At 41.4% G+C, this 26,358-nt stretch overlaps 2 protein-coding genes across 6 annotated transcripts in view; one reads left to right on the plus strand and one right to left on the minus strand.

Annotated features, from left to right (window-relative positions):
• Positions 1-15,228, minus strand: part of Ube2d3 (ubiquitin conjugating enzyme E2 D3) — a 31,765-nt gene extending 16,537 nt beyond the window's left edge. The window contains exons 1-2 of one of the 5 annotated variants that reach the window (XM_023703860.1): positions 15,140-15,228; positions 14,196-14,309 (exon numbers count right to left, since the gene is read on the minus strand). In XM_023703860.1, the coding sequence (XP_023559628.1) occupies positions 14,196-14,219 (24 nt within the window). In that variant the 5' untranslated portion in view covers positions 14,220-14,309; positions 15,140-15,228. Of the gene's footprint in view, positions 1-14,195; positions 14,310-14,670; positions 14,804-14,829; positions 15,036-15,139 lie in introns of those variants that run through there. The other 4 variants (XM_023703862.1, XM_023703861.1, XM_023703859.1 and 1 more) reach the window with 4 other exon arrangements.
• A 28-nt stretch (positions 15,229-15,256) lies between these two features.
• On the plus strand, positions 15,257-23,413 carry LOC101563881 (40S ribosomal protein S15-like). The gene is made up of 2 exons (XM_023703858.1): positions 15,257-15,395; positions 22,931-23,413. The coding sequence occupies exons 1-2, from the start codon at positions 15,274-15,276 to the stop codon at positions 23,373-23,375; spliced, it is 567 nt and encodes a 188-aa protein (XP_023559626.1). The 5' UTR covers positions 15,257-15,273; the 3' UTR covers positions 23,376-23,413.
• The last annotated feature ends 2,945 nt before the right edge of the window (positions 23,414-26,358 follow it).

The following is a 26,358-nucleotide window of genomic DNA, read 5'->3' on the forward strand; positions in this document are numbered from 1 at the left end:
AAAAAATTCCCTGCCTCTGAAAAATAGCTTTTGGATACTTGAACACTGATATGCTACTGTTAACCAAATGACTCAAACTAGGCCAATTCTCATAGCAACCATGTGCCAATTCCAAGACTGTCCAACTTTTTATTAAAGAGGTAATTCTGTAACAATACCATCTAGCTATACACTTTAATGCAGGTAAGTAGTAGTCTAGAAGAATTTTCCATGTTCAAACTTACACATGTTGGGTGGGAGGAACATAAAAGAACTAAAACATGTTTCTTCTGTGCATATACCAACTTCCCAAGGAATCTACTACATACTACAAATATGTATTTTTCTTGGAACCAGGGATTGAACTCAGGCCATTGCGCTTGCCAGGTAAGTGCTTGGTCTACTGAGCCATCTCCCCGGCCCTCTACAAATATGCATTAAAATGAAAATTTTAGGGGCTGGTGAGATGGCTCAGTGGTCTAAAGCACCTACTTAGAACAAGCTTAGCAAAGCACAGGGACCGTGGTTCAATTCCCCAGCACCACATGCCAACCAGCCCCGCCCCCTGGTGAGCTGAGCTGGCCACACACACACACACACACATAAATAAATAAAATTAATAAAATAAAATGAAAATTTTAAACATGAAATTGACTTGAACAATGAAGCTTACATAAGCTCTACAATGAGCAAAACCAGAAACAAAAGCACTTGTACGGTGTTACTTAACGGGGAAAAAAAGCCCAGTGGGGGCCAACAAGATAGCTCAGTCTAAATAAAGTACCTGCTTAGGCAAAGTGCAGGGACCACAGTTAGAACCCCAGAACCACATATCGTGTCAGCCATGCCTCCAGAGTGGGCTGAGCTGAGCCCGCCACAAAAAAAGGTCAGTTGAAGGTGAAAAATTTTATCTCTAAACTACCTGAACCTCCCCTTTCATAAAACATCAGGATGCAAACATGGGCTATACTCCAAGTATATTTTTTGGGGGGGGAGGGATAGGGGAGGATACCAGATATTGAACTCAACCTCACACTTGCCAGGCAAGTGCTATGCCACTGAGTTATAGCCTCTTGAGATATATCCCCAGCCCTTAAAAAAAACCTTTCACACATGCAAATACTCAAAAACAGGAAAGACACAAAGATGCTATATACTCCCTTCGCAATGTAATCTTGTCTAGAGCTTCATAAAGCGTATTATTTGGCATAAAATGTACTTAGTATTGAGCTAGCAGACCAGATCTGTAATGGAGTCAAGGGTCTCGGATCCTTTGCTTATGAAATGGTAGGTAAAAAAGTCTTAGCTCAATTAAAACATTGGGTTTGTGATATTTATGATTAATAGTCCAAAATGTCTGGTAAGCATCTAAATTACCACTAAAATGATAAAATGATATTCAAGCTTCTTGCATTGCTCAACCCCAATTTTTATTTTTATGTATTTAGTAAGGGTCTACCTTCATAAATCGGGACTAGTAGTGAGCCTCCTGTTTTCAGTCTCCGAAGTGCTGGGATTACAGGCACATGCCACCATGCCCAGTCTCAAATGCTGTCTCAGTGTGCTCTGGGAGCGGGGCCAGCATGGCATGCCAGGGATAGAACCTGGCCGCTTCACTCTGCCTAAGCAGGCGCTTTAGTCCACTTAGCTATCCAGCTGGCCTTTCGACGCCAATTTAATAAACACAAAAAATGTGTTCAAATGTCTAAGTATTATTTAATTATAAATATGAAATGTCGAAAAATACTTTTTCCAATTTATGCATTTGATTCATGAATGAGTTTTAATTTTTTTTCTGCACACCAATCTTTACAAATAAGCCTTTAAATTCCATTTAGCTCTGCATTCCCATAATTTCAGAACCTGTTACTGATTTTTTTTTTCCAGATGGGGGTATCACTTTATTGCCCTAGATGGGGTGAACTCATGATCTTCCTGCCACAGCTTTCCAGATAGATGAGGTTACAAACAGAAGCCACTAGCCCCAGAATCTCTTTTCAAAGTCTGTCACTACAACATCTCTGAAGTTATAACCAATAATCTAGAATCAGGCCAATAAACTCACACATTAAACTGTCCTTTACAGTCAATATAGAAGCCAGGTGTGGCACATGTCCATAATTTCAGCACTCAAGAGGCTGAGGCAGGATTGTTGAGACCAGTTTCAGCTATAAACTCAAGGCCAGCCTGAACTGCAAAGGAGATTGTCTCTCTGATACAAATAAATGAATGTTAAATATAGAAAACAAAGGTATTATTTTAAAAATCAAACCCAAACAGCAGGATCACTGAGTTGCGAGACCTACAGACCCTATCCTAAAATTAAAAAATAAAAATCAAACCTTTTTTAAGGGAAAGGGGTAATAAGTAGGATATCATGTCTGCATCTTGTACAGCAATTAACCACTAGGAAGAATGTATACAATGTGTTAATTATTGAAACTGTCCTACCAATTTGGTTTGAAACTGTCTCATTGCTATTTGTTTCTCAAATTTATGGAAAAAAGAATAAAAAAATAAAAATAAAGCAAAGGGGCCAGCCAAATAGCTAGGTGATTAAAGTGCCTGCACAAGCAGGAGCAGGGGAGTAGGGGTAGGGGTGTTTGGATCCCCGCCATGCGGGGTGTGCTGAGACAGCAACTGACACTGGGTTTGGTGGCAGGAGTGCCTGTAATCCCAGCACTTGGGAGGCTGTAAACAGGAGAATCACTACAAGTCCAATATAGTAGTGAGACCCTGAACATCCTGTAGACCCTTCCCTAAAATAAGAAAGAAAAAAACATTTTTACTTCCATCATGTTCCTTCTTTCTTCCCCTTTCAATAGCATCCAAATGATGTGCCTAGAGCAAGCCAGCATACAAATATCTTAGCAGGGAAATGTGAGGAATAGGGCAGATCACTGCAGATGTTACTCTGCAGCAAGACATTCTATCTATTCTATGGGACCACTTCTGCTCCTGTATGTGATGGTAGTCCAGTTACCGCCTAACCAACTTAGACATGCAACACAAATAATTTGTTCCTTCAGCCTCAGCAACCAGCTTAAAAGGCTGGAATATAACTTTAACCTGCGCTTGGCCTCATCCTTGCCAAAGATTTTCTAAATCAAAGCTGGAAATGGAAAAGACATCATTTAAAAATCAAGAACAACAAAGGCAGGGAAACGATTGGCCAAGTATGTCTTCTGCAGTACACAGTGAAGCCAGAGAGACCACACTGGGCAAAAGAGGTACAAGAGCAGACCTAACAGAGACATCCATAATTTTCATCCCTGAGAGGAACTGGTTCTTTCAGCTTTCCTTACCTGATTTTTTCTATGGAAGTACTATCTGGCAACTTTTACCAAGTACATACGTTTTATCTGTGTGAAACAATGTAATGCTTGACTCTAGCTGGAAAAGCTGGAATGAAGAAAAATCTCAATTAGGAGGAACAAGAGCTCACATGCCACAGGATATGGTAGAACACGCCTGTTAACACCAGCACTTGGGAGACTAAGGCAGGACTGTGATGAAAAGCCAGCCTGTACTTCCACAGGTGAGTTCAAGGTCAGCCTGAACAGAGACTATCTCAATAATCAAAAACCAAACAAACAAAAAACATGTGCCTCACTTAAGTAGTAGTGAACTTTGAATCTTGAACAGAAACTACAGGCTAATTCCATTTCTAAAATGAGAAGTGTAATGTTAAGCTACTGGCTAAAATTCCACCATCAAATCATTCATTCGTTCATTCATATAACTGTCTCTAATGCCAAACAAGTTAGATCTGAAAATACCAACATAAATAAAATACGACCATCTCCCCAAAGACAAGCTAACAGCTAGTAGTCACAATACACACACACACAAATTTCTTAAAAATATTTAAGGGCTGGGGATATAGCTCAGTGGCACAAGCACCTGCCGGACAAAGAAAGGTCATGAGTTTGATTCCTGGTACAAAAAAAGGAGGGAGTATTTAAACACTATAAAACATGAAAAAGTAACCGCTAACTTTGCCTGGTTTGATTAGAGTGTTTTTTTTTTTTTTTTTTTGGTGGTACCAGGAATTGAACTCAGGATCTTCTGCCTGCCAGACAAACACTTACTACTCTGAGTTACCTCCCTGGCCCCTAATGTAAATCTTAATAGAATTAGTACACATTTGCCAAAGAAAAACAGAAGCATTAAGTACAAAGCAAAAAGGGCTATGAAAGAATACAGCTTGTAAAATATGCCTCAAGTAGTGGTATACCACAGACGCAGATAATAGTAAGGGAGTGGCTTATCAGAGTAGTTTTTAACAGGCCTACAAAGACCATCCCTAGAGGCAATGAGAAGCCACTGGTATTTTTGGTACACTGACAATACTATACCAGAAGTGATTTAACTTTGACAGGGTCTCAATATGTAGTTCATGCTAGCCTTAAACTCATGGTGACCCTTCTGCTTCAGTCTCCCACATGCAGAATTACAGGTGTTCATCACCATACCTGGGCAATAGTCTAAAAGCATTTATCAACTTGATCCAGAAATCAACATTTTTACTCGACTTCCTTCATATTTTAAGCATCAGAAGGGGGCAGGATAGGGAACACACACACAGGTTTCAAAGTAAGAACTCCTCAGGTTGTCTTCCCCTTCCTCAAAACATTATCCCAACTCTTTTTTCTTTGGTCATTTCCAGGTTAACACATTATGTGCTACTTAAGGATGTATAGCACTGGGCTGGGGTGACAGCTTGGCAATCGGCAATCTAACCACCTGCCTGGGAAGCGCAAGGACAGTTTGATGTACACCAGCCCCAATACCCCAGGCGTGCTGTACTGGCCACCAAAAATCAGGCATGGTGGCACACACCTATAATTCCAGAACTGGGGAGGCTGAAAAGTAGATCACTATGGAGTACAAGCTACACACCAAGACCCTGTACCAAATAATATATAAATGAAAAGATTAAAAAAAAAGTACAGAACTTGGCAGGCTGACACAGGTGGATCACTGTGGGCTCAAGGCATACAGAGTGAGGGTTGTTGTTTTTTTTTTTTTTGTGGTACCAGGGATTGAATTTAGGACCTTGCACTTGCCAGGCAAGTATATATTCTACTGAGCTATCTCCCCGGCCCCAAAGTGAGTAGTCTGAAGTAGTGTTATTCCCTGTATTAAGGTGAAGGGGACTGGCTGGCCACATGGCTCAGCAGACTAAAGTGCCCACAAGGTGCAGGGGCTAGGGGTTCAATCCCTAGGGCCTGCCCTGCTGGTGCGGGACCTGCCCCCAGGGCACACTGAGACAACAACTGAGACTGGGTGTTGTGATGCAGGTCTGTAATTCCAGCTCTTGGGAGGCTGTAAACAGGCAGATCACTACAAATCCAATCTAGTAGTGAGACCCCAAACACCCTGTTTACCCTTCCCTAAAAATACCAAAAAAAAAAAGTGAAGGGGAACAAAAGTACAGCATTACCTCCACTGGTTTTCAAACCTTTCAACAGCAGAAAGCCCCTTAAACACCATTCAGAATAGTGGCTATAAACATTACTTATAACAAAAACTTTGTGAACTACTGACCCTTCTAACACCCCAAAACACATACTCCTCCACAAAATTTAGCTTGTGAGTTATGCCAGGTTTTAACTCTGTACTGAGTCCCCCTCTACAGAGGCGAGATGAATATAGACTGTATTAAGAAGCTACAGCAACAATCCTGGTGAGAGAGTATAAACTGTGTTCATAGGTACAATATCACCCAGGCCGGCACCTTATAGACACAGGCCCAATTTTACACTAGAGGATCCTCAGAGGGATGGAATAATGAAGAGCTAACAAATGGAATATGAAGGGCTGGGGAGATGGTTCTGTAGAATAAGCACTTGCCTGGCAAGCACTAGGGCCTGAGTTCAATCCCCAGTTCTGCCAAAACAAGACAAAACAAAACAAAACAAAAGGAACATGGGACAGGTACCATGGATGAATTAAAAAATGGCTTTTCTTCAAATGGTGTCAATGCTTTGAAAATGAATACAGTATTTGTAAATTGGAGGAAAAAACTTTAGCCACATCATCTCTTAGTCAATGAGTAAATATGCCCCAGCTTGAACAAAGGATGGAAAAAAATGTTTTTCTCAGGATCAGCTCTCCACAACTGTCTATTGCTAGCCTGCCTCTCACTGTACGTAGTGTGGGTATAGGGTTACCCAGTTCTCAAGTCAGATGCTTTTAAATGGATGCCAAGTGAGAAAACGGTCATCTGTTCCACTGTAAAAGGAAACTATCTACTATACATGAGATCAATTTCCAATGAAGAAATTTCAAAAGTACTCGGGTTCTTTTCATCTTACAAATGACTCTGAAGTCTGAAAGTTTCACAGACTCAGGGACAAAAACAATTTATGAAATTTGAAGAACTGAAATTGCCTGCTCATTGCTTTCAGGAAATGGAAATGGTGGATGAGAAAGAACAGGTTCACATATGGCAGTTGTTAAAAAATTTTCATCCTCTACAGACTATTCCATTCCTAAGTTAGCCCTGAAACAGGAAAATACTGTAGCGGGTAAGAATGACACGCTCCAGAGCTTTGAAGGCCACTAAGACCAAAACATCTAATCAGGTGGTATAACACAGTGTGGCCTTTTAAAGACATTTCTTCCCCATAGTTTTCAAGATACTCTTAAAAAAAAAAAGTATCATCTTCCTCATTGGGCATGGTGGTACATGCCTATAGGCTAGCCATGAGTTCAAGGTCAGTCTGAACTATTACATACCAAGATCCTGTCTCAAAACAAAACACCTTTCTCCACACCCAGATGTGAAAATCCAGCCCTTCTTTCACTGGGAAAATGCTCTTTATAAGCATGGTGGGGGACCAAATAAAGCCAAGGAGACCACACTATGCTTTTCTCTAACCTAGGTAACAAATCTTCACGCTGCCATGCGGTATTGCTCACTCCCCTGGGTTAAACTACTACAAAGGAATTTGGGACACAACAGATTTCGCCATCTAAGTAGTCTACCTATGTCAACACCCAGTGGGCACCACAGAAAACCAGACTAGACGAATGGCATTTGTTCACCAAGCAAATCTCTTGTAACAGTCAGCAAAGAGATGCAGCTTAAGCTGGTATTCTCATCTAGATGTGTAAACAGCAGGTTTATCCCACGTTTTATCCTGAAAATACTTTTATAAAATTTGAGGCTTATACATTTAAAGGAAAATCTTTAATGTGATACACAATCTTTGACAGCTGAATTGTAGAAGTGAAATATAAAAAGCTGACAGACACTAACCTAGTCAGTTTTTTGCTCCTGTATTCCCTAACTCCCTCATTCACTGAGGGTGCTACTACCAGCAAAGTGGCAAACTACAAAACTGTAATAGCAGGTCAATGTGTTGAAAATGTCAGGCAAAAAGGGATGATGTTGGAAATACGTAAATGGCCCTTTCCTTCAAAGAGCTTAGTAATTAGAAATATGACAATTATTGCTGAACCATGAATCTGTTAAACAGCCCTCTAGTAAGACTCACTCTATTAAGAATCACTTCAGCATTCTAGAACCTTTCCATGACAAACACTACTTGTACACCAGAACACCACCACCAAAAGGGCAGCAGTTACAAAAATGTTTTCAGGACCACGGATTTAGCTCAGTAGCACAGTGCCTGCTTGGCAAGCATGAGGTCATGCGTTTGATTCCTAGTAATAAAAGAGAGAAAATGTTTCCATTACCCACCCTATTAAAGTGTTACCTAAATGCACACACTAACATACTGTAGTTTACTGATTCCAACACTTCCCGAAAAACTTGTCAAAACTAAACTCGGGTATGGCGTAAGGGCCAAAGCACTAGACTCTACCTCTAGTCATTATCACCAGGTTTCCACAAGGATCGGATACCCCATGTGTCATTTAAGCCTTTTTTTTGCGGAACCGGGGATTGAACTCAGGCCTTTGCGCTCGCCAGGGAAGTGCTTATTCCACTGAGCCATCTCCCCGGCCCCCCCACGTGTCATTTATCTTGCATTTCATGACAAAACCAGAATGAGGTAGTACAGATTTCCTATCTATAAAAGCTCTGCCACTGCCATAAGCTAGTTTCTTGTATTTTACTTACAAACTCCTTTCAGAACTAAACTTGACTTTAAAACTGTGGAGGAATAGAAGAAAGCCTTTGCTCTAAACCCACACCAAGGGCTGGAGAGATGGCTCAGTGGTCTAAAGCACCTACTTAGAACAAGCTTAGCAAAAGCATCAGGGACCGCGGTTCAATCCCCCAGCACCACATGCCAGCCAGCCCTGCCCCCTGGTGGGCTGAGCTGGTGTCTCTCTCTCTCTCTCTCTCTCTCTCTCTCTCTCTCTCCCTCTCTCTCCCTCTCTCCCTCTCTCTCAAATAAATAAATAAATAAATAAAAAAATTTAAACCCACACCAAGCAACAAAAGCACATTATGGGACAAGGAAATGAGAGACTTTACAAAAAACTTCTGAGTTCGCCAGGTTAGCCTTCATCTCACTGTTGTCCTCATCTCAGTCCAAGTGCTGGGTTACAGCTTAAGGACTGATATGTAGCTTCTGAACACTGTCTTACATCACCCACAAGGCTAACTTCCTGTTTACTGTAATTACAGGTGAAATAAGTAAGCTTGTTCATCAGACAAGATTATCAACAGTGGTTTGAATGAATAATAATTTTCTTCATCATTCTTAAAGGTAAGTCATTAAAAATTATTCAGGGATCAGGGAGATGGCTCAGTAAGGGCCTGAGTTCAACCTAGTTTCCGCCAAAAATATAAAATAATTCAAATCAGGCAGTGCTGTGGATTTGTAATCTCAGTGAGGATTGTTTGGGCCCAAGTATTTAGGGGCCAGCTTGGGTCATAAATTAAGAGCCTAGTTGCACCTCCGCCCCCACTGAAAGTTCTTTCCTAGGCTTTACTTGAAATGGGCTGACATAAATTTAAATTTAAGCTGTAAGTTATGATCCATATAAACAAATAAGGCATTTCATAGACAAGAAAAGTAAAACTTAAAAGCTGCTCACTGGCAGAAAATATCCAATTACACTGGGTGTGGTGGTACATGCCTGTAATCTCAACTACTTTGAAGGCTAAGTCATTAGCCTAAATCAGGCTAAGTCAGGACAACTGAAAATTTCAGGCCAGGCTGAGCAACTTAGTTGCTCTCAAAATAAGGACTGGAGATAGTCTAGTGGTGAATCTGCCTGGTACACGGAAGGCCAAGAGTTCAATCCCCATTAACACAGAAAAAAGCGGGAGGGAAGAAAATTTAATTATACATTAGCCATGAAATTACAGGAAGGTAGGAATGTGAATAAGCACTCCAGGAACAAATAATCAAAAAATAGTGGGTAATAACTGAGATATCTCAGATTAAATAGGACAAATTTAGCTGTAAAAATCTAATTGAAGCCCTATAATTGACACAAATCAAGATTAAAATAAAAGCACAGTAGTATGCTAAAATCAAAAAAGAGAAATACATGATATAAAAATACTAGCCAGGCATGGTGCTGCTCACCTGTAATCTAAGCTACTGGAGCGAAAGGACGAATCACAAGGCTGACCTAGTCAGTTTTGGGAGAACCTCTTTAAAGTTACATTTAAAAAAAAAAAAAAAAAAAAAGAGCAAAGGATGTACCTCAGCTCCCTGGGTTCCATCACCACCACAAAGCATTGTGGAACTTTCCTTTTCCTCTCCCCAGTTAAGTCCAAAGATACAGTCCTCAGAATCTTGTCTAGGAAGGTAAATTTGGTAATAAGATATTAAATGCTTCTATCAACTAATATTAATTATGAAAATTTAGTTTTATTTCAAATACTGGTTTTGGCAAAGGAAATCAAGTAGTTATAAAACAACACAATGTGATCCCAAAAAAAGTTCTTTAAATCTATCTTCAGTAACAGGAAAAACCTGAAGTAACAAAAATTTTTTTTTTTTGGTACCAGGAATCAAACTTAGGACCTTGCGCTTGCCAGGCAGTTACTTACTCTACTGAACTATCTTCCTGGGCCCCCAACATTTCTCTTAACTTCTAAATATGAAAACTTAATATAGGCAGGGCATGGTGGTGCACACCTGTAATCCCAGCAGGCAGAAGGATCTTGTGAATTCAAGATCAGCTTGAACTACAGCAAGACCTTAGTTCAAAAAAAAAAAAAAAAAAAAAAAGCCTAATATAAATCTTGAAAAGTAAATTAGACATATGACACTCATGTTTTTATGACTTTTCCCCTATTCAAAACAGAGGTTCTCATGGGTCTTTCTCATTTTGTACCTTTAGAACTAGTGTGCCTTTGTCTATACCAATTAAGTACTGATTAAACGACTACCCTTTCCTTATCTGTGGTTAATTCTTTACCAAAAAGAAGCTTCAAAATTCCCCAATGAACTTTTCAAAATTAGGTATATTTTCAGAAAAAAATGATTTAGTAAATCACAGACCCCCACATTGTTCTTTAAACCCTAAACATTCTAAAAAATACAACTTGTGTTAAAAGCCACATATATACAATTGCATATAACCAGCTCCTGTATACACTAATACACAAGTTGCTACTCAAAAACCAGTGGAAAAAAAATCTTATCTGAGAACCTAATATCTCAAGAAGTTCATTTCTTTTCATAAGGAACCATTAAACAACTTGTTGGGCTGGTGAGATGGCTCAGTGGTCTAAAGCACCTACTTGGAACAAGCTTAGCGAAGCCCAGGGCCCACGGTTCAATCCCCCAGCACCACATGCCAGCCAGCCCCGCCCCCTGGTGGGCTGAGCTGCCCCCACACACACACACACAAATAAATAAAATTAAAAAAAACAAAAACAAAAACAACTTGTTAAGAGAATCTGTAAGTGAAGTATACTCTGGACAACAAGGAGCACCTGAGCCTAGGAATTAACATACAAGGATGGATGGAACAAGGCGCTTACAATAGTAAGAAGTGTTTTCAACTTTGTATCTGTAACAAAAATTGAAATTAACACATTAGATGTCCCTGAGGACAGTCATCCCTTTTCACATTAAATATTAAGGCCATTGTATGATCTGCATTCCCCAGTCATACGATTCCACATTCCAAGTTGGTTAGCTGTGTTCAAGTACTGAGTGGAGAATGACTGTCTAAAAGAAAGACAACTTAGGCTAGCTAGCCTAAAGCCAGCTTGAGAATAAGCATATTTTGTTCACTCTAAAATACCCCTACCACTAAAAAGGCACATGACAGTTTCTAATTAAATTTGCTCCTTCCAAAACATTTATATTATTTCACAAATTAGCTATACCCTAAAAATAAAACTACATCCCCAGTTACTTAAGTATGAGCTAGGAGAAGTTCATTTCAGATAAAACCCTAAAATCACATTTATCAGAGAAACTGAAATGGTCCAGAGCTTAATCTTTTTGAGGTGCACTACATGACTTGAAATCTCAGCCACTTCTTAGCTGTATGAAAGTTAACATAACCTCTCTGCATTACCTCAGCCATAAAATGGAATAGCTCACCTCTCACGTGCTTGTCTTCAAGACTAAGTAACTACTCATAGTAGTATCTGGCATACAGTTGAGGCTTTATGTCTTAACTATTATAATACACGCAAACGAAAGTTCTATAGTTGAGGGAACATAGATCCAGATGGCCTGCATTCTGATCCCATGTCACATGAACCTAGACGTTTTTCTTCCCCTTTAACTTCTCTGGTCTAGTTTCTGATTTGATTTGCCAGACCAAATTAATGTAAGTTATTGTTTCAAGTAGTTGTAACACTGAGTTGCCCCTCTACCCTCACTGAACCCAGGGTCTTGCAGTGTGAGGGACCCACAATCCTTTTTTTTGAGAGACTGTCTTGCTATGGTAATCCCCGCCTCAGCCTTTGGAGTATTGGGATTAAACAAATTATGCCACCAAGGCTTGCTGGAGTTCTTTCAGGATCAGTTCAGGTCTGACATTAGGGGGTGTAAAAAACAACCTGCTATATTCAAACATTTCCCAAACCTATGTACTATGGTCATTTTGTGTAACAGAAACGGTAAAATGATCTATGACCACCAACATCAATCAATTTACAGTTTTACTTCTTTGATTTCTGTTGTCTAACAACCCTACCTGGGATCATACTACAGTTGGTTCAAAAAAGGACTACTGTAACAAAGTTATATGATCTAATAAAGTTAAAAGATTTAAGTTGATGAACAATTCATAAATGGCCCTACTGAATGAATTACCAAAAATTAGCAACATCTTATTAATAAGCATTACAATAAAATATTAGTGAGGACTACAGATGCCTTTCTAGGGCCTTCATACAAACACAAAATAGGTAACAAATCGTAACAGCAGCAATGGCTACTCTAGTCATTTTTAAAAATAAAGTACTACCCTTCAAAACTGTTTCAAGTATCTGGACATTCTTCCCCACAGCTGTGTGATACTTAAGATAGAACCTAGGACTTTCTATAAGCTAAGTAAATGGTCTATCATTGGGATACAACCCCAGGCCTTCTTTCTAACTTTAAAAGAGAAACACTCCGAAACTGCCCACACTGACTAAGAGAGATTATACTGTATTAAAAACAAAAAACACAAAACAGAAAAAACTTCCTAACATGATTCTGACAATGGGGCAGAGAAAAAAAAATATTTATGCATGCTTAAAATATTTTTCTTCCAGCCCTAATCAACCACGTACCACATAAACACTGTTTTTTGCGTTTTGAAGTCTTTAAATCCCAGTATTATGTAATTGTAAATATTGAGATCAACAACAACCTGATAACAACCTGATGTCAACTAAGACCCCTAAACTACCAAAGTTCTTTTAAAGTTTCTGAAAATTACACACTGTAACCTTAAACAGCAATAACCATTACAAGAGTTAGGACCCTCTTCAGAAACAAACATCACCACATCTAACCCCAACAATGACTAGGAACATAACATCTGTTTTCACTGCTGCCCTTCCAGTGTCTGAAACAGTGCCTGGTGTCTATCAGCACACTGCTATTTACTGTTCATGTGTAACAAACACCCATCTCACTGAACCCCACGAATAAGCTTGCTCTGAGATAGAACTCTTTAATCTGTTTCTGCTCAATATTCACTCTTAACCAATGCCTTAGTGCCTCTCTAGAGCTTTTAAATTAAAATGGTGTCACAGCATCTGGGTATCACCTGTAAAAAGAAAAAAAATCAATGAGACCGTCCTTCAAAGTGTTTTCTGTTTCACATGCATAAAAAGCAATGGATGAGACTATAGTGAGTTGCAATCGCCTGAACTAATTTCCCACAAATACAAGGTTCTGAAATATACCGAATATCTCTATTAACCATGCTGTAAATACAACTATGTTCAACATGATGCCCTAGAAGTAGTCACAGAAAAGTTATCCCTCAGAAATCATAACTTTTCTTTCTCTCCTTTAATAGATTCAAATAGCATCTAATAGATTCAAATTAGTATTTTCATAAACCCACTACAATGCAATGACCTAAAATTAAAAATTTCAGCATCACTGACTTAAAATAGAAACTTTGCCTTTTGTAAGACAGCAGTTTTTCAACTTAAATTCCGAAGTCATATTTATTAAATAATTGTAAGTTAAGCAGTATCAGATCTATTTTAGTAAAACCAAATCCTCCCATGTGTCCAAAAAAGTATCCTCAAAGTTCTAATCTGTCTCTCGATTTCCCGTAAGTCTGAATTTGTTCCCTCAAATTTTTTTTCAAGTTAACTGTAAATACTCCACCCTCCTCGATTGTGCAAGAACCAAATACACCACACATACACAAGACACAGAAAAAGGGAAAGACTCCCAAGAGTTCGAATTCTGGTTAAGTCTTGGACAGGGGGTCCCCAAGTAGTGCCTGAGACCGGATATAAAAGTTACCCCTTGACAAAGAATAGACCCCACACTATTAGGAACGGAGACGCCGGAAAGGGCCTGAGCTGGCAACAGCAGGCGCCATCTTAAGATGCGGGACAGAAGTTGGAGCAGAACCGAGCCTGAACCGGGCGGGGACCCTGTCTCCTGGATGGGGCGCGCTGGGCCCCGGGCCCAGGTGCGCAGCAGGCGCCCTGCTCCGGGCGGCGTGGCCCGGATCCCGCCGGCCCGGGCACTCCAACGTCCCCCCGGCCAGCCCGCCGCTACCTTTGCAGCCCCGGTTCCGTGGACCCCACCCGGCCCCCACCCGAACAGCCCCGGCAGCGTTTCCCAGCCCGACCCTACCTTATTAATCCGCTTCAACGCCATGGTCCGTGCTGTCCCGGCCCTCGGTGTCCGCGTGTGCTCAGCCCCGCCGCGTCTAGATGGTCCTCAGCTCTCAGCGGCTCAGACACGGCCCTTCGTAAGAACGGACGGGGCAGTCAGCGCCTGCCCGGGAACCGCGGCGGCCGGGGTCGAGGGGTGCGGGAATGGGGAGCGGGACCCGGGGTAGGGACCAGGCCGGAGCCCTGGGGGAGGGGTGTGGGGCCAGAGGTGGGGTCGCCGGGCGGCGTCACCGGACGGAAAGCGGGCGGGGGCAGGGCGCGGCGGCCTCACGGCGCCGGCCGCTTTCGGTTTCCGCTCGGAAGGGACGCGGCAGAGACTCGCGGGCAGATCCAGCACCCGGCTCCTCAGCGGGGACGCGCCCGGGCGAGCGGACGCTGCGGCCTGGCCTCCCCACCTCCCCACGGGGCTTCAGAGGCCGCCCGCGCCCACGCACAGAGGCCGGGGCTCCTCGCCTGGCCTCGCCTCGGCCTCCTCCCGCGCGGCTGCGGCGCCTCCCCGGCCGACGGGGCTCCGCGCGACACCGCCACAAGATGTCCGCCGGACGGAACTACGCCGCGCGCCCGCCCGCCGCCCCCCGCGCCTGCCTCTTCACCGCGCGAATCCGTCCGCCAACGCCGTGGCGCGAGCGAGCGCAGCTCGGCGGCCCAGTCCCCGGCCGACTCGGCCCGCGCACCGCCGCCTCCCACTCGGAACGGCACCTTAGACTAAGCCGACCGGAGGTCGCGCCGGGCGGGCGGGGGCCGGGGGCGGGTCATGGGCCGAGGGAGGGCGGGCGGCGGCGGAAGCCCGGACTCAGAGAAGCATCGAGAACCGGAAGGAGACCCCGAGAGGAAGGGCCTAGAAGCGGCAGCTGCGCGGAGGAGCCCCACGCCCCTCCCAGCGGCGTCCCCCAGTTTCCTCACTTGGTACGAAGGAGGCGGGTCTCGCGAGAAACGCGCGGCAGCCTGGCCGGAGCTAGAGCTCTGCAATGACTTAAGGGCAGTTTTGTGCGCTCTTCCTGGCGGAGCCCCGCCCCAGACCCGCAAATTCTCGCGAGATGCGCCAAAACGCTGGCCGGAAGTGGGTGGGACCGCCGGCAGGAAGCACCGCCCCCTTCGCCGCGGTCTTCGCTGGTGGGAGGGAGAGGAAGTGGAATTCTCCGGGCGCTGGGAACGAGAGGTAGCCTTTGGGAATGTGCGAGTGGGCGGGGTTGCGGGCTGATGGCGGATACCTGTGCTTCTCGTAGATCCGCGAGGGCAGGTGAACAGTATTTCCTGCCGGGCCGTCCCCCAGTGCCGCAGGCGCTCTTCGCCAGGAAAGCCGAAGGCCCGCTCAGCGCACCCACGTGGCGGAGACGAGCGCGTGCCCAGGCTGGGAGGTCACGATCCCTCGCAGGTGTGGGCGATCAGAGATGGGGTAGCTCAGCAGATACCGTACCGCCTTTCCTCGGAGTCCACTTCCCTAGGCCACGGTAGCCAGAGTCCGAGAAATCAGATAGGATTTTGGGTCGGAGAAGCTAAGAACGTGGTGGAATCGAGGTGACGGCATCGACACGGACTGTATACATCATGTCCCAACTACTGAAGTGCTTTTAAAACTCACCAAAGTGGAAACCTTCAAGGGTTACATAGTCAAATAAGCTTGATTTTAAAATATGCTTCATTTCGAAAACAAAATATTACCTAATAAAGTCACAGGTAAATAATAAATGTTCTGAGAAATTCTGTTTAAGTGACCTTATAGTTTCACTAGAGTCAACAGTACTTGTCAAACAAGTATCCATAGTGATCACCTGGAGTTTTTCGAAAGGTAGATTTTTGATTTAGTAGGCAAGGCTGGAGATGGAGTCTATAGCTCTAAAAAGCTCCCAGCTGATACTGATACTTTTCAGTCTGGACCATTCAGAAACTAGCAAACCACCCAGATGCTCAGCTCTCGCTTGTTGAATATCTGATTCCTCCCCTCACAGAGTAATGTTTCCATTGTCCTTTCTTCTGCTTACCAGGTATAGTAAGAGGCACCGGATTAGGTCTGAGGGTGGAGGAAAAAAACCTAGGTTTGAGTTCTTACTGTTTCCCATTTGTAAAATTGGCCTGGTTACTCATCTGAGTCTGCTTCTTCCCTACTCAGCTAAATGTAATAATAGCCATCCTCTCTTGGAGTTGCCATGTGGTTCACGTGTAATAGGGACCCTGGACTCTTTGGTTCTGTATAAATGTAAGTTACTCAAGTTAACAAGTCAGATATTGACTGGCCCAAGTATGAAATGTAGTGATAGGAATAGGTCACATACATGGAATTTATCACACTCTGGATATTAATGCTCTTCTACAAATGAAGAAACAAAAACATGGATTAAGTTACTATCCCAAGGTAATAAATGACAGAAGTAAAATTTGAGTTTATACAATTAACTGCAGAATATGGATGGATGGAGTTTCATAGAGCAAGATGTTTTCTGTTTCTACCTTATTTATTTTTGGCAGAACCGGGGATTGAACACAGGCCCTTGTGCTTGCCAAGCAAGGGCTTATTCTACTGAGCCATCTTTTCAGCCCCTGTTTCTACCTTAAATGACATCTGAGTCTAATTTACTTTATTTCTCTTGACCTAACTTATATTTTCCATTTGTTTTGTATTTCCAGAAGCTAGGGTACACGGATAGGAAAAAACATTTCCACTTACATAAAGGAAACTAATAATATCCCAGGAGGTCCACCAGAACGAAAAGACTCCCAAAAAACCAACTTGTAAAAAAAAAAAAAAAAAAAAAAACCAACTTGTGTTATTCTAATTCAACCAAGCTTTGGTGGAGCACAGTGGAACTCAGTGCCCCAGGTTGACACAACACGGTGGACTGGGACAAATATGAGGCAAAACTCCTAACTTTTTTGTGCTACAAATCACTTTGGCAGTCTGATGAAGTTGTAGACATTCTCCAAGTAATATACATGTGACATTAAATTTACTGTATTATAAATTAAGATATTTGAAAATAAATTCATGAATATAAGTATACTTTCTTTAGAAAGTATGGAAATACATAATAGAAACCTGGGCAATAGTTTTATCTCATTTGTTGATTTTTTTTTTAATCCCCTATTTTACCTGACTGGAAAATTGAACTATCCAAGTTGATCAGAATGATTTATTTCCCAAGCATTCTAGGTAATCTAGTTTTTATTATATCACATGTATTTATTATATGTTTTTGTAAATGAGACGTGTGGAAGAATTACAAAATGAGAATAATAAGGGGCTAGGGAGTGCTCAGTAGAATAAGCACTTCCCTGGCAAGCATAAGGGTCTGAGTTCAATCCCTGCTTCTGCCAAAGAGATTAAAAAAAAAAAAAGAAAAGAAAGGATAAAAGAAAGTTGAATATGCCATATTTAAAATTTTAAATAAGTTTTAGTAACAGCTCAAGTACTTACTGTGTGCTAGGTCTTTTTAACTGATCCCATCAAATCCACATTGTACAGATGAAAAACAGGTTATATAATTAATAATAGTACAGAGACAGGGCATGGTGGCGTGTGCCTGCAATCCTAGCTCTTGGGAGGCTGTAAACAGGAGAATCACTATGAGTCTAATCTAGTAGTGAGACCCTGAACACCCTGTAGACCCTTCCCTAAAATACAAAAAAAAAAAAAAAAAAAAAAAAAAAAATCAATCAATAAATAATAATAGCAATAGTACAGCCAGGATTTGAAATAGGCAAACAGACTTCAAAGACAGACTCCGTTTTTTTTTTTTTTTTTTTTTTTGCGGGACCAGGGATTGAACTCAGGACCCTGCACTTGCCAGGCAAGCGTTTATTTTACTGAGCTATCTCCCCGGCCCCACAGACTCCGTTTTTGAAGCAGATTCTTGATAAGTTGCCTAGGTGGGACTTCAACTTTTTGTCTTCTTCCCTCAGCCTCCCAAGTCCTGGGGTAACAGATGTGTGCCACCAAGCCTGACCTCAAGGCCAGCACTCAAACCGCTAACCTTTTGACTTTTAGTCCTTTGACTGTTAGCCAGTGTTAATTTTTCTGTTAGGGAAACGTACATATTTGCTATCTCAGAATATTTTATATATTTCATATAGAGCTCTACTCGATGACTAAAAGGAATTATCCAAAGTCCTACAGTTACACTAATTATATCCAATATTACTTTTACATGGGCTACTAGTTGGGACTGGAAAACAGTTTTTGTTTTACAAAAATTTTCATTGTGATGGAGCTGGCACCAAAGAAAATATCCACCCTTGGCTATTTCAGCCCTGCAGACATACTTTCACATTTGAAATCTAAACTTTTGTTTAGTCTTTTTTTTTTTTTATATTGCCCATATATTGACCATTAACTGGATCATGTGCCCTTACTGACTGCCTGGGAGCCTGGAGCTATAGAGCATTGCTTTAGCCCCAGAGTTCAAGGCCAGTTTGGGCAACATGTTGAGTGAGACCTGGTCTCTTGAAATTAAGTCAGATAAAAAAAAAAAAAAAGGATACAAAGGAAAGATTATTTGGTATTTATATATAAAAATAGGATAAATTTACAGCTACTTTCACTTAATGAGAAGAAAGAGGTGTACTAACAGTGTTTGAACAGAATATCCTGTCTGCTTCTTGTACTATGGATAACCACTAAGAAGATAGCTGTACAGTGTATTGACTGTCAAAACTGTCCTATTAATGTGAAACTGTCTCATTCATATGTATTTCTCAATAAAAAATAAATATATAAAAAAAGAAATTAAGTCAGATAACATTTTTTTTTTAAATTAAACTATGTAAAAATTCATTTATAAAACAAAGCCTACTTACCTGGCAAGCGCAAGGGTCTGAGTTCAATCCCCGGTTTCGAAAAAAAAAAACAAAGCCTAAATACGGAATTATAGATTATCCATGTTTAATGAGACAATAATAGCATAACCCTAAATTCAGTTTAGTTTGGCATTCTTTGGAGGTGAATTTTATTGCTCAGCCAGGCTTTCAGTTTACTTGCTTAGTTGTAATCACAGTAGTAGACTTACATTTCTTGTCTTGAGGTCTAAGGATACAGCAGGCTAGTATGAACTAAAATGCTTAAATATTTCACAATCTTACATTTTACAGTTGCAATTAAAGTTTATATTGTCATTATTAAATTTAATTTGCATTAAGTAACAAAAGTGTCTCCCTCTATGGAAATAAAATTATATACAGGCCCGTCTGGGAAGGCTCCCTCCTGTGTACTGGCCTTCTATGCTGTACTGGCCTTCAGCACAGGCACTGTTAAAATAAAAACTCACTTTGGTGTTCCTTTTAAAAAACAACAAAACAAAACAGCAGGAGCTGAGGATGTAGCTTAGTGTTCCCTCAAATCCCAGTAACACATACACACACACACACACACACACACACACTCTCTCTTTCATATTTTCTTACATATTAGAAGGCCTATTAAAAATATAAAAGACTAAACAGGGTGTGATGATGCCCACCTGTAACTGCAGCAGCTCAGGAGCCTGGGGCAGGAAGATCACAAATTCAAGGCCACCAGGGACAATTTAGAGACCCTGTCTCCCCCCTCCCACCCCCCCCAAGGGTCTCGCTATGCAGTTCAGACTGGCCTTGAGCTCAGGTTGTAGTCCAGGCTGGTCTGGAACTTGCAGTGATCCTTCTGCCTCAGCCTCCCTAGTCCTGGGATTACAGGTCTGTACCACTATGCCTGACTTAGAGACCTTGTCTTTTAAAGGGGGGGGGGGGAGTCTTGTTATGTAGCTCATCATTCCAAGGTTCAGTTCTTTTCCCAAGGGAAAAAAAAAATAACATTGCTATGAAATTAGCAGCTGACCAATGCACAAAGAAAGTGTGCCAGGGCCCCAATATGTGAGTTCTTCACTAAGGGCACATTGTTATAATAATATGAGTTTAGGGGTTAACTAAAATATATTTGCAAATAAATAGAATATAGTTTGTTCTGTAAGTACACATGATTATATCTGAGTATCGTTAATGTATCTGTACTGTCATGTCTAAATTTGTCATAGAATTTTATAACTTGCTTGGACCACCAGGTCTACTACAGTGTTTCTTATTTAATTAAATTCTAAATGCTATAGTCAAGATTTTACCTTCAGAGTGCATTATACATATTCTGCTTTGAACAGATAATATAGAGCTCAAGTCATCCAAATATTACTGTATATTGTTTGCATAAAAATTATGTGAACTTCTGTACTTAATTTAGAATCCCTTTTTTATTAAATTAATGGAGTTTAAGAAAACTGTACTTTCATACTAAGAGATTCATTTTGCCCTTAATATGGTTTTTGGTATGTTATGAACCATGAAAACTTTCCAATAAAAGTAGATTAACATGTTTCACACAAAAATGTACACAAATGTTCAGAGTAATATTTAGTCATAATATCCAAAAAGTAGATAAACCCAAATGGGCATCAACTGATGAGTGGGTAAATGTGATCCACCCATAAAATGAGATCGTACCAGTAAGAAGTGCAGTATCCAGGGGGGCTGTGTCTTGAAAACATTCTGTTAAGTAAGAAAATCCAGTCATAGAAGGCCATACCTAGTATTTGATTCCATTTTTCAAATGTTCAGCAGCCAATCCAGGGGGTAGACAGTGGCTACCTCAGTGCCAGGAGTGGAGTAGGAGGAATGACTCACTAACCAGGGCGGCGTTCTCTGGAAGGCCCTGCAGTCTTCTACCATGGATAGTGGTGATGACACTGAGGGATGGCTGTGTGCACAGCTCTTTGTAGAGACTAAAGACCATGGAATTGTTTGACTGCATCACTGTTACTAGGAGTTACCTCAGTATTGATATTTCTTTAAAAAATCTATAACCAAAATATGAACTCACCTGGAAATATTCTAAATATCCTGTAGCATTTTTCACATCTTTCATGGCAAGTGAGATCCATCATTGTAACTAAAAATGTGAAAGATTAACAAATTTTTCCTTCAGTATAAACAATAATTTGTATTTGATTTTAATGTACTAAGCACTTGCTGTCAGTCTTAAATTTGCAGGTGTATTACTGATATTTGTTCAATATAACATAATGACTGTGGCCAGCCAGAGAGCTCAGTGGATCTGCTTAGGCAGAGCACAATGGCCAGGGTTCGATCCCTGGTGTGCCGTGCTGGCCCACGCACCTGTAATCCCAGTGCTTGGGCAGCTGAAAACAGGAGATTCACTAGGAGTCCGATCTGTGTAATGAGACCCTGTAGACCCTTTCCTAAATACATTAAAAAAAAAATGATTAAGAATTAACTCTTTTTTTGCAGCATTGAGGAACAAATCCAAGAGAAGCTAGGAAGTGCCCTGCGACTAAGCCACACCTAGCAAAATTAACTTTCAAACAATATTATATTTCATTAAATATAAAAGATCCTAGTTATGATCACAGATAGAGCAAATTTGATTTTGGTATGCTGTACATATATTAAGAATCCTTAAAATTTTAAATGCAATTGGATTTTCAAGAAAATAATACAAAAAATAATCCTAATACTTAAACATAAGGATTTTAAATTACCATAATGAAGCTCTTTCTTGTTTAATAATGATACAAATCCCGAAGTAAACAGAGATGGGGTATGATTTATACCAGAATTGATAAGTCTTACCAGTATTGGATTTGATTATTTAGATGCCTATATAAAAATTCTTCAATAAAATTGTGATGATAAATTTAAATTTTCTTCTATAAAATAAGTTCAAGAGTGGTTGTGATGGAGTCTGGGTGTGGTGGCGTGTGCCTGTAATCCCAGCACTAGGGAGGCAGAAATCAAGTGGATCACTGTGAGTCCAGGCTTTGTAAAAGTGAGACCCTGCACAAAAAAAAAAAAAAAAAAAGAGTGGTTGTGATGGAGCCGGGAAAGTAGCTCAGTGGCATAAGTGTCTGCCTGGCAAATGCAAGGTCCTAAATTCAATCCCTGGCACTGTTAAAAAAAAAAAAAAAGAAAGGAAAAGAATGGTTGTGACAATGCAGTACATAGTGGATCTCGAGGACCAGAGGTCCATGGGATCTGAGTGACAAAGGAGCCATCGTGAGGTTTTGGGTTCTTGTGCACACAGGCATCCCTTGGTGTCCTGAGGGGAGAGTTCCAGGACACTCGCACATGGGTACCACAAGCCATGGTGCTCTAGCCCCTTATATAGAATGTGATAGGACTTGCATGTAATCCAATTGTGGCACCCTCTAAGTCATACCTAAGACACTGAATTCCTTTCTAAATACAGACAGTTCTGTATTTAAGGATTCCTGCCAAGAAAAGCCTGTGTCTGTTCAGTTCAGATCGGGGTTCTACAACAATGTTTTTGATCAGCAGTGGGTTCAGTCAGTGCCAGGAGTTGATTTTCTGGCACCTGTTAGTGATTCTTTCATTGCATAGAAGCACATAGCCCAAAAGAATGGATGAAACTTTGGGAAATACTCCACTACAGCTAAAAAAAAAAATGCTTCCTCCAAGGGTGTGGCTCAACTTATAGATAAGAAGTGTGACCATTATTGGATATACTCCATTGCCAAAAAGTATTAAACTTCAACTATTCAAACTTAGTGATTGAATAATAATAAAACTGGACTCTCGTACATACTGGGAAAGAAAATAAAACAAGACAGTTTCCCTGTATATCCAAATAACCACTGAAAAAGAACTCGGGGCCTTACAATGCTTGAAATTCAGTGTTTTAACATTTATACTTTTCCAAAGACCTGGCAAGATGGCGGAAGTAGAGCAAAAGAAGAAGCGAACCTTCTGCAAGTTTACCTACCGCAGCATGGACCTCGACCAGCTGCTGGACTTGTCCTGGGAAAAGCTGATGCAGCTCTATAGTGCTCGGCAGAGGCCGCAGCTGAACTGTGGACTTCGGCAGAAGCAGCATTCACTACTGAAGCATCTGCACAAGGCCAAAAAGGAAGCACCACCCACGGAGAAACCCGAGGTGGTGAAGACACACCCTCGAGACCTGATCACCCTGCCCGAGATAGTGGGCAGCATGGTGGGTGTCTACAATGGCAAGACTTTCAACCAGGTGGAGATCAAGCCTGAGATGACTGGCCACTGCCTGGGCGACTTCATCACCTACAAGCCCGTGAAGCACGGCCAGCCTGGCACTGGGTCCACTCACTCTTCACGCTTCATCCCCCTTAAGTAGCCACCTGGCCCATAAAGCCACCACTGCTGCCCTCCCCCCCCCGCAAAAAAAAAAACATTTATAGATTAGGGAAGACTAGCTCTTTCTTGTTCTCCACCTTTTTGTTTTGCACCAATAGGGAAGATTACTCTGGAGCATGCCAGGGATAGGGCATAATGCCTGCCCTTGGCTTGATGGGGTTGTATTTAGGGAAAGCAGGAGAGGTAAGGACATTGGAAACTAGATAGAGAAGTACAGAGAAAGCAGCAGGAAGGGCAATGTTAAAAACAAACTCAATCCGTACTTGGGGGTGAAATCTGTGAACTGCAAGAATGAGGAGGAAAGCCCTTTCCTTCCTGTCATATTCTTCCTTATTTTGTTCACACATTTGTATGTATATGTCATGTATGATAAGCAAATATTTTGTTTTCCTACCCTTCATTATGTAACCTAAGATACACCAACTTTATATTAACATTTAGGTATCATTAACTACGTCTTTGTTTCAGTTAATATTGGGAGATAAGGGAGTGTCACTCAAGGACTTCACCTGGTCTTCAGAAGAAGGGATTAGAATCTAATTTGAGAAACACTAGTGGAGATAGAGGTTATAAATTTATTTTCCGTGGCCCTATAACTCTTGGGTGGGAAAGGTGAATATGATTCTAGAGTTAAAGGAGAAAGGAGTGCTTACATGATGTTAAAGTTCATTCCTGTTTTGAACTCAGGCATAATATCTTAGAGACAATTAGAATCCGCAGTTCAGCCCACAAAAAGCATTTCTCTCAATCCAGCATTCCTGTTGGTGTTACATTCCTAGGAAAAATGCTCCATAGTTTCCACACTGCTTTAGCAGGGATAGACGCCTCTTCCTTTCTAACCCAAAAGCGGAGATTAGCTTCAAGCAACCAGAGTGACATCCTGTGGTTTGCATTGAGTTTTCCAGCACAGTGGGAACAGCTGACTAGGGTAAGATCATGTTGAGTGATTGGGTGAAAGCTTTAGGAGGTTGGAAATTGGATGTTTCATCTTCTTCAGTGTCACTGTGTTTGGGGTTTGCTCAGGGATGCCTTTTGTTTTTCAGTTCCAGGTGAGCTCACTGCCATTATCAGTTGATTCTCACCAGGAGTCAATGAGCTTTCTTTGTTTATCCTACTATCTATGGAAAATGACAATTTCACAGGATCTTTCTTTTATTTACGTTTTTGTTCCTAAAACAAGTACTGTCAAGCTTTTTTTAAATGGTACTATGATTTCAAAGTTTAAGGGCTGGGGAGATAGCTCAGTAGAATAAGTGCTTGCCTGGCAAGCACAAGGGCCTGAATTCAATCCCTGGTTCCAAAAAAAAAAAAAAAAAAAGAAAGAAAGAAAAGTTTATGTATTATAAGCAAACAGCTGGCAGTAGGAGGTTCTGTGATAAAGTAAGGAAAGGGTTAAAGAACTTTCATTTGGGGGAAGGGAAGGAAGACCAAGAGGAAGTACAAAGAACTAAGAGTTGTTATGCACTTATACCAACTTCCTGCATAATGAATGTAATCATGTACGGCAAATGTAAAAAACATTAAAAAGCCCAGCAAGGTGACGCACATCTATAAACTCAGCACTTGGGAGACTAAGGCAGGAAGTGTTACAAGTTCGAGCCTAGCCTGAGCTACATAGCCAGTTGAAAGACAGCCTGAACTTCATAACAGGATCTTGTCTTTAAAAAAAAAAAAAAAAAACACTCTCATTTGATCCTTATTTTAATTCCTACCACTGTTTCCAAGTCACTAGCCCTACCCAACAAATTAGACCAGATTGAAGAAGTCATAAGATTCAACTACAGCCATCTCCATAATATAAGACATGCCTAGAAATCTGTCATTGATGGGGAGATGATAGCTCAGCAGCAAAAAAGACATGTCGGGGCTGGAGAGATGGCTCAGTGCTCTAAAGCACCTACTTAGAACAAGCTTAGCAAAGCACAGTGGACCGCGGTTCAATCCCCCAGCACCACATGCCAGCCAGCCCCACCCCCTGGTGGGCTGAGCTGGCCACACACACACACACACACAATAAATAAATGTAAAAATAAATAAATAAATAATAAAAGACATGTCCATCAAAAGTAGGTCATATAAATGATGGTGGTCCTAGAAAATCATAATGGGGCCTTGAGACACAGCCATCCTAACATAGCCTGTCATGTAACATGTCTGTGGTCTTGTGATGTAAATAGATTACTACGCTGCCAGCAGTGTGGAAGTAAAGCTCAGGGCTGGGGCTAGAGTGCTTGCCTAGCATGTATGAAATTCTGAGTTCCATCCCTGTCACAGGGACAACAATCCAGCACTTACAGCCCTGCACAATAGATAGTAACTTGAGAGCAAGAATAAATGACTCTGTTTACTAGTTTCTATGTTTACAACACTCTGCTTTGATGGTTTGAGTGTATCCTTATGAAAGTGATATCTCATGGTACATCAGCAGCAGCTCTATACATCTCCTATTTACACATCTCAGAGGCATCCAGAACCAATGGAATGATTGCCCTGGGTCATCTGTTTCTGGTAGGTACACTTAGGATGTTCAACAAGCGGAGATGACGTAATAGTGCATTTCTCAGAAAGTAACTCCACTGATAAGCAATGCATGACTGTACATTCTAAAGATAAAATCAGACCCTGGAGGCCAGAAGTCAGAAGTGAATTGCTCTGAGTTAAAATCAAGCTATTAGAGGGGCTGTGGCATTCCTTTGTAGAGGCTTTGAGGCAAGATCTGTTTTCTGACTCTTTCTAGCTTCTAGAGGCTGTTTCATTCCTTGTCCCGGAAATTCTTTCTACAAAGCCCGTGATGGTTGGTGGAGTTGTCCTCCCACTTTGGTATTCTGACAGATTACTCCATAGGATGTTGAATACCTTGGGCTACCTGTATACACCAGGTAATCTCCACAGCTCAAGGACAGATGACTCATAGCCTTTCTTCCTCCTTGCCAGTTATATATATTCATGGATTCTGGGGACTG

This window comes from Octodon degus, unplaced genomic scaffold, assembly GCF_000260255.1.
Source record: "Octodon degus isolate 3935 unplaced genomic scaffold, OctDeg1.0 scaffold00183, whole genome shotgun sequence".
NCBI lineage: Eukaryota > Metazoa > Chordata > Mammalia > Rodentia > Octodontidae > Octodon > Octodon degus.